This window comes from Cornus florida, unplaced genomic scaffold (assembly GCF_030987335.1).
Source record: "Cornus florida cultivar Cherokee Brave unplaced genomic scaffold, ASM3098733v1 CherokeeBrave_3.0.0_Hap2_Chr09, whole genome shotgun sequence".
NCBI lineage: Eukaryota > Viridiplantae > Streptophyta > Magnoliopsida > Cornales > Cornaceae > Cornus > Cornus florida.
The window spans coordinates 84,112,757-84,120,997 of NW_026775579.1; the positions used below are offsets into that span (position 1 = coordinate 84,112,757).

Genomic DNA, 8,241 nt, shown 5'->3' on the forward strand with positions numbered 1-8,241 from the left:
TAAAAAAAAAAAAAAATCCAGTGGAGGCGAATTATATTTGTAGGGGGGGCATTTTCATAAACTTTAAAAAAGTTAAGAGTATAAAATGAAAATATTAAAAATTCAGGCAAGCATCTGCCCCCGGTCCCATGCTGGATCCGTTGCTGGACGCTAGCAATGCAACACCATTAGGAGAAATGTGTTACATGAGTGCAGTATTTGTAGAATGAATGTTGCTATATATTTGGCCGTCGCAATCACAATTCCATACACAAATAAAAATGACATATTTACTTACATGAGAATAAAACTACAACAACACATTAACATGTATATCCGGTTGAAGAAGAAGAAGAGAATTCTAAGCACACAAGTAAAAATCCACACCGTAAGGCTCACATATTTTGTACATTAACAGCTAAACGATCTATTATTCAAGAGCTATAGAGGTACAATCCAATAATCGAATTTACTTTTGACACTCGAAAATTCACAAATCTACTTCGTAGCAGCTTACAACACATCATACATGACATGAAACACGGATAAGACATACCACTTCCTCGAGAACTTCAACATTATGCCTTGCTATCAACAGTCATTGGCACCGTCTGGTTCTTTGCTGCTGCACCCTGCATTTTGATAACATGCACTGAATAACTAACAAATGACCAAAGCAGAAACTAAACACTCAGAATTCAGAATCTTGTTACTTACAGCAGAGTATTTAATTTGCTCCAATCTCTTCATCTTTGCAAACATGTTACCATAAAACTGTGCATCCTTTTTATTATACTCCTTCACTTTCTCCTTCAAATTTTTATACTCGATCTTCACATCTCTGACATCAACACCATTCAAAAAAAATTTCAATATCCACGTTGAGAGATCTGTGTAGCAAGATCGATACTTACGCCTATCCTTTAGGAAAAAACATGTTCAAATGTGGTAATGCATGCTCAAATGCGGTGCACTCGTGCAGTTTATTTGTATAAATGCACGAGTTTTTCATCAAAATGACGGAAAACTACATTCATTAACTATGTGTGTGAGAGAGTAGGAATATATATTTAGAGTCGGATTGATGATAGCTATTTTGGAGAGAACATACTTGTTATTTGGATCAATTTCCAAGGCTTTTTTGATATCTAGTTCCGCCAAGTCCAAATCAACGAGTTGTATGTATGCCTGTGCCCTTCTGTAGAGTGCCTTCACATTTCTACTGTCAATTTCTAAGACCTTTGTGCAGAGTTTTTCCGCCTGCTTGTAATCCTTTAGTTTCAGTTTGCATGCTGCAGTGTTCAAATTGCAAGTGACTTTCAGCACCTTGGCCTGTTGCTTCTCCTCTTCACTGAAAGATGAATCATACTCGATGAAATTCACAGCCTGCACCAAATGAAAATTTATTTCAGGTGAATCACAACTAGGGACTATATGAAGTTCCATCGTGGCATAAACAATCATATTGAATTCATCAATCACCAATATACCTTTTCATATCTCTTTGAGGCTCTCTCATACTTGCCGCTCTTGAACAAGGCATTACCTTCTTCCTTTTTCTTTCCTGCAGCCTCGATCTTTTCTTGAGTATTCATGTCCCAAGATTCTTTTTCCTAAATTCGGACGTTAGATGCAAAAATCATTTCAGCATTTATCATGACCGTCTTTGGAGAAGCATAATCCACATCACATCACATGTATTTTACTGACCTTCACAAAGGAGACCAGCTCCACCTCGTAATATATAGTTGAATTAGCAGGAACAACGGCCAATTCTTGAGCTGCTTCGGATGGACCAAAGGCATACTCTGGCTGGATCATTACCAGTGCAATCTCCTGCTTCTTCATTGTTTTCACAGCTCTATCAAGTCCATCAATAACTTGTTCTGTTTGAAAATCCGACTCCCGATACACAATTAGATTAGACATAGATCAAAAGCAGAAGAGGCAAGACAAATCTCTAAAAAAAAATTATACAAACCAAGAGGGAAATGGTCAATACCTTCATCTACCTTGAACTCAAATGGCTCCTCGTCATCATGTCCCTTCTTCATAAAGATAGTTCCATTTTGCAGCTTCCCAATTAATTTTACTGTGAGACAAAAAAAAAAAAAGAAGAAAAAAGAATAAAAGAAGAAGAGGATCAGTTACATATTGTATATGTAGCCAATCACCTAATATCTGTATCACACCATCACTCCTGTTCAAACAACGTACCTTGGACGACTGCACCATCATTCGGACGCTCATAACCCTCTCCCTCTTTGAGAATTTTCTTTAGAACCTTCTTGTCATTGGTAATTTCTGAAACAGTTTTCCACGAGACCAATTCAAGAATTATTTGAATGGTGGCATTTGGTGGCACAGCACATTCATCACCAATAGATGGCTTGCCCTTTTCTCCAAAGCCGTCTGTCAAAATTCGACCATTAATAAACAAACAAAGCTAATCGGAACTTCAAATAAGTATTATCAAGAAGCGGAACTTACATTGAGGTTTCACTGTCAAAAGTGCCCTCTCTCCCTTCTTCATTGTCTTCACAGCTTTTGACAAAGCAGGACAGAAATACCCTGCACAAGGATCACTATGTCAAGCATATTCCAATTCCAAGCATAAACGAAAGGTAAAAGGAAAAACCAGCTACAATGACACCAACCATCTCTGACAGTGAATTCTACCCCTTCAGATTTTGAAACCATTGATCCATCCTCAAGCCGGGCTTCATACTTTACTGCAACGAAGAAGATGAAGCATAAGGTAACGAGAAGTAATTATTTTTCCCCCAAAGTTCAAACAACACACACCCACAATATTGCCCCTAATAGGGCTCGAACACTATAATACCATCTGAGCCGAATAAAAATTCATCAAATTAAATAGTTAATAATTTGATATAGACAGGTGATAAAATATGTACCAAATACTTCATCAGGATCGTTGGGATTCTGCCAATTCTCTCCTTCAGTAAGTATCTTCTTGATTATTCCTCCATCTTTGCAAATGTCCTTGACACTAGACCAAGACAGCAACTCAACATCAAACTGGAGGGTTGCGTTGGGCGGAATAGTTGGTGGTGATCCGGACTCGCCATATGCTAGCTCAGGGGGTATGGTGAAGATTGCTTTTTCACCTTTCTTCATTGTTTTAATACCTTCATCCCATCCTTTGATCACATGTCCTGCAGTAGAATTGAGATAACCGCGATTATAACATGTTCCTCTACTCTCTCAAGGCAAGCTAAGTTTAAATTTTTCTAAAATAAAGACAAATAATACTTCTGGTCTTATCTTTTGCTGTTCATACCATTGCTATCTCAGATTAATCCCATTATTTTATGTAGAGCTGAAAATGAACCGAACCAAACCGAGCCGAGCCTTAAGTTGCTCAGACTTGTGACGAGCTCAAAAAATTGAGCTCAAACTCGGGCTCGTCGTGGTGTTAAAAAGCTCACTCTTGGCTCATTTAAGAAAATAAATATAGTCAAAATTTTCAAAATTTGTTCAAGCTCGTTTTCGAGCTCGCCAACTTGCTTAGAAATTTTTTTATATTTATGTTATACTTTCAAAAATTAAAAAATTTTATTAAAAAATAAAAATAAATGTAAAAAAATTCTATAACGAGTCTACAATTCATAAAAATAAACGAACTTACATGAACTTATGCTCATGAACATAACCGAACTTACACGAACTCATATTCACGAACCTACACGAACTGAGCCAAATATTACTCGGGATTGGCTCGTTTACTAAACGAGCTTAGAAATCGAGTTCGAGCTCGACTCATTTATTTAATGAACGAGACCGAACTCCACGATTCATTTGTAGCCCTAATTTTATGTGAGTGAGGGATCAAATTACAGCAAGATCATCAAATATCAAATTCTTAGGGGGTCCCATGAAACCTAGCTTCTTATTGGCATGTTCTGCAAGATCATCAAAATTCAAAACCTATGATTGAGAGAACAATGATGTAACTTCAATTTCACTTCCTCTGTAACTCAAAATATATATATATATATATATATATATATATATATATATATGAATTGTTAAGCATATGATATGTAGTTAAACTATACAACAAACTATAAGATCATATGGATCTTACATTAAAAAATAAAAGAATTGATCAATTCTTAATGCACAAGAACGGTACCTTGGCCGAGCTTGAACTTGAACGGTGTCCCCCTATCCCGGCTCGAATCGAACTGAGTACCATCAAGCAAAGTCCCAGTATAATGAACTGCAATTCAACATCAACCCATCAACACAAATGCCACAAACATCATCTATCATCTAATCACAACAATCGAATCGAAATAAATAAATAAATAAACGAAATCAATGGATATACCTTCAACTTCATCGCCATTGTTGGGTGTCTCCCAACCTTCACCTTCCTTGACAAGCTTCTTCTTCAACCCATTCTTTCCAATCTCCTTCTCTTCCCCATCCTTGAGAACTGGGTCTTCCTCAGGAAGGTCCATGTCCATGTCCATGTCGAAGTCGTCGTTCTTGTTCATTTGCCCTGCACTTGGGAACTCAAAATCGTCTTCCATGGCCGCTTAGAATGGACTGATAGCAAATGGATATGTGTTTAGTTGAATGAAAATGGTGATAACAATGTGAGAGCTCAGAAGATTTGGAAATGAAGGTGTTTGGAGAGGAGGAAAATGTTGATAGATAGCAATTTGGAGATGTTGATGATTGGGGAAAATTGGAGGTGGAGGGTATTTATAGAGAGAGGAAGGTCGAGAGAGTTCTATCAGAATAACGGAGTCTTGATGAGGGGTGGGAGAATCTAGAGACTTCCAACTTCACATCTACACATATATTTGTATGTGTATCGATATATATGTCATATAACTAGTTCTATCAGAATAACGCAGTCTTGATGAGGAGAGAGTCTGGGAGAATCTAGAGACTTCTATATGTGTGTATATATCGATATATATGTCATATAACTAATCAACCGATTATAATTTAGATACCCGGGAAATGTAGCACGTCAGTTTGGGGATATTATTGTAATTTCATAAATTTAGAAGAATTTTTTTTTTTTAAAGCTTCAATCATGAATATCCATTAAAGAGTTGTACCAGGATATGTCTATGCGTCTCTATAATTTACAATAAGTCCCTCAATGTCAAAGATTTACACTTTTGGACACTTATCAACACACAACTAGTGATTTTTGTATATATAAGATTTTCTTATAAAGAATAATCTAATAAAAAAATAAAATTAAAAGGCTTGTATTGAATTTGTAAGTAGTTTGATGGTATTAAAAAATATTATTTTTATTATTATTTAATTAAAAGTGTGACCACGAGATTAGGGGATGAGAAAAGGGTAAATGAGTGGTCATACATTCACCATGAAAAGCTTAAACATCTTTTTAAAAAAAAAAAAGGAAAAAAAGAAAGAAAATAAAATGCTGAATATATATATATATTTAAGGCAAATAACTATCACAATACCCTTTAAAAACTCTATTTCCCTATTTTTCACTTTCAAATGAGAGGATATATATTTTGTGACACTTTTGGTTATACATATGTCATGTTTTCATCATGAATTTGAGTTAGAGAGGTGATATTTGCATTCTAATTTTGTATATTTGTATTACACTCTTAAATGAAATGACACTTCTATCCCTAATTTAATAAATAAATAATTATTTAATCTCAAATGCCATAATTACCCTTTCAGCTATGAAAATATATCTTCCTTGAATTCTTTCTCTCTTCCTTTATGATTTAATATTGATCTTTGTATATAATAATGGAGGATCTCACATATGAAGAGACAGTGAAGTTGGATAAAGTAATTGATCTTGTTAGCACATGAACCATGGAAGAACTATCAAAACTTCATAAGTCATTCAACTCTATTGATACTAATGGTGATAATAAATTTTTTTTTTGGTATTGTGTGCTTTGAGTTTAATTTGATTTTTTTTCTTTACATGACTTTTAAGAAATAATTTGAAATGTCTTTAAATCTTGAAGTTTTCATTGTTGATAAGAAAAATGTTTAACTGTTTTGACAATAAAATTTCAAGAACATGGATTTTGAGAAAAAAAAAAAGGAAAAGAAAAGAAAAAAAGTAAGAAAGATAGGTAATATATAAAACTATATTTACTTTTTGACATATTTTGATGTTAGCTTTTGTAGCTTTAAGTCTTTGTATTCTTAATTCTTATCTCTACTTTTCTTAAATTCAATTGAAACGTAATTCTAAATTTAACTATGTCAAAACCTAAAGCCATAGAATTCACCTTTCAAATATTTTCTTTTCTTTTATTTCCTTGGGGTGTAATATATATTTGAAAGATTAACAACATATAGTATTAAAATTCATTCACTACAACAGGGTTTTTATTAAAAAAAAAAATTTATTGGAAAATTTTTTGACAAAGAGATACAAGAAATAACTGATAAAGAAAGAAAAAGGGGCGAAGAAGATGAGGATGAAATAGTAATTTTGTTTAAAATTAGTTATTATATTTAATATGCATGTAAGATTCGGAAGAACCATTGGTTTATAGCCATGTCAAACTATCATTTTTCAAGAAAGTAAATAAAAATTATAATCCAAATGGTAGTTATAGACTTATAGTATAATAAAATGCATTAATTAGTGTAGGGATTTTTTTGTAATTCACTTAAACGAAAAAAGTGCAGTGCAAAGTAAAAATTGAAGCAAATCACAGCAAGCCTTTTTCTTCCTATAATATACTCTGTAATATACAGGGAGACAAAATTCACTTTTTAATGTTTGGACTATAATTTTAAATGAAATGTCAATTTTAACCTTAATTTTACAAATAAATAATTGTAGTATTACTTTTTAAATGACACAACTGCCCTTTTAAGGTTACTATTATGGAATAAATTATTTCTTTTGCCAAGACCCATAAAAAATTACAAAAAAAAAGTTACCCTTTTGACAATACTGAAAAAATGCTAACTTTGAATAAATATTTCTTTCGATAGTATAAAAAAAATAAATAAATAAATAAAGTCACTATGGAATAAATTGTTTCTTGCCAAAAATAAAATTATTAGTATGGAATAAATTATTTTTTTTGAGATCTCCCAAAAAAAATAAAAAGAAAGAAAAAACAATAGTAAAGAAGGTAAAAAAAATTAAAGTTATATAAAAAATAGTTATGATATTAGAAATTAACGAATGATGTATTAATGAATTTAAAGATTTTTTTATTATTTCATTTTAATAAAAAAATAAGTAAAGTACAATTTTAATAAAAGTAGTGTAAGAATATTACCTCCAATATATATATGAAAATTATTTAGAATTTAAAAGTGGTACAACTCCCAGTGGTCCGACTTTCCATCCCTGTTATCACGTGCTCTTTCCACGTGATGGAGGGAGTCTCCTTTCCTATGAAGCACGGACACAGGTACGACACGAATATGGGGATATGATAAATTTCAAAAAAATAAGACATAAATACGGCGGAGATATGCTAATAAAATAATATACATACATATATATATATATATAATTATATATTCAAAATATAATGGGTAAACTACAATGAACTCGCCTGAGGTTTGGCATAATTGCAAGTAAACCTGAGATTTGTCATTTTGTTACAAAGAACCCCCTTAGTTAGATTTTGATGTGAATTTACTTATCTACCCTTATTATTATATTGTTAAAAAAATCCTAAAATATCTAATTACGTTAAATTACATGTTTGCCCACTTTAATTTTAATTTTTTTTTCTTTCCTCTCCGTCTTTATTCTTCCTCTCCTCCACCCTAATGCCAGACCCATACCCACTTCCTCCCCCACCATCACCAGCCAAAATTCCCCATCACAGCTATATCTAAAAGCACATATATATTTATATATACATATACATGTATATAACCCTGTAGATACTTGGTTTTCATCGGTTGAATAGTCAAAGAAAAGAGGTCTGGGAATATATCACTGAGCAATATGAGGAATGTAGAAAGGTGAAAGAAGGGAGAGAAAACCAGTCCAGTTAGAGAATTGGAGCAATGGTAGGGAAGAAGCTGTCGTCAATTCCTGCCTCCTTTTTTCGTCATTACCTTCTTTTTATAGCCTTAGGTCATCCAGGTGAGACACTGTTGGGCCTCCGTCTTGGGAATGGGTCCAGGTCATTCCCTTTTTGGGCCATGTTGCCCTAATCCCTACATTTTTGGATCCACTGCCAAGTGTACCTTTCCTGGTGAATAATCCGAAAAAATAGCAGGCTGTAA

The 8,241-nt window shown here is 33.3% G+C and overlaps 1 protein-coding gene across 1 annotated transcript; it reads right to left on the reverse strand.

Moving 5' to 3' along the window:
* Window positions 1-290: 290 nt before the first annotated feature.
* Window positions 291-4,925, reverse strand: LOC132274763 (peptidyl-prolyl cis-trans isomerase FKBP62-like). Its single transcript, XM_059776100.1, has 12 exons — window positions 4,337-4,925; window positions 4,139-4,225; window positions 2,898-3,158; window positions 2,637-2,711; window positions 2,470-2,550; window positions 2,197-2,391; window positions 1,982-2,071; window positions 1,690-1,865; window positions 1,470-1,592; window positions 1,091-1,365; window positions 697-820; window positions 291-611 (listed from the first exon to the last, which is right to left on the reverse strand). The coding sequence occupies exons 1-12, from the start codon at window positions 4,539-4,541 to the stop codon at window positions 558-560; spliced, it is 1,746 nt and encodes a 581-aa protein (XP_059632083.1). The 5' UTR covers window positions 4,542-4,925; the 3' UTR covers window positions 291-557.
* Between the last annotated feature and the right edge of the window lie 3,316 nt (window positions 4,926-8,241).

Bases quoted from the DNA above. Each gene is read 5' to 3' on its own strand.
- LOC132274763 (XM_059776100.1), bottom strand. From the start codon at position 4,541: ATGGAAGACGATTTTGAGTTCCCAAGTGCAGGGCAAATGAACAAGAAC. The intron at 3,159-4,138 runs GTACCGTTCTTG...ATTCTACTGCAG, and splicing joins CAAGTTCAAGCTCGGCCAAG to GACATGTGATCAAAGGATGG. The intron at 2,392-2,469 runs GTAAGTTCCGCT...GAATTTTGACAG, and splicing joins TTTGACAGTGAAACCTCAAT to ACGGCTTTGGAGAAAAGGGC.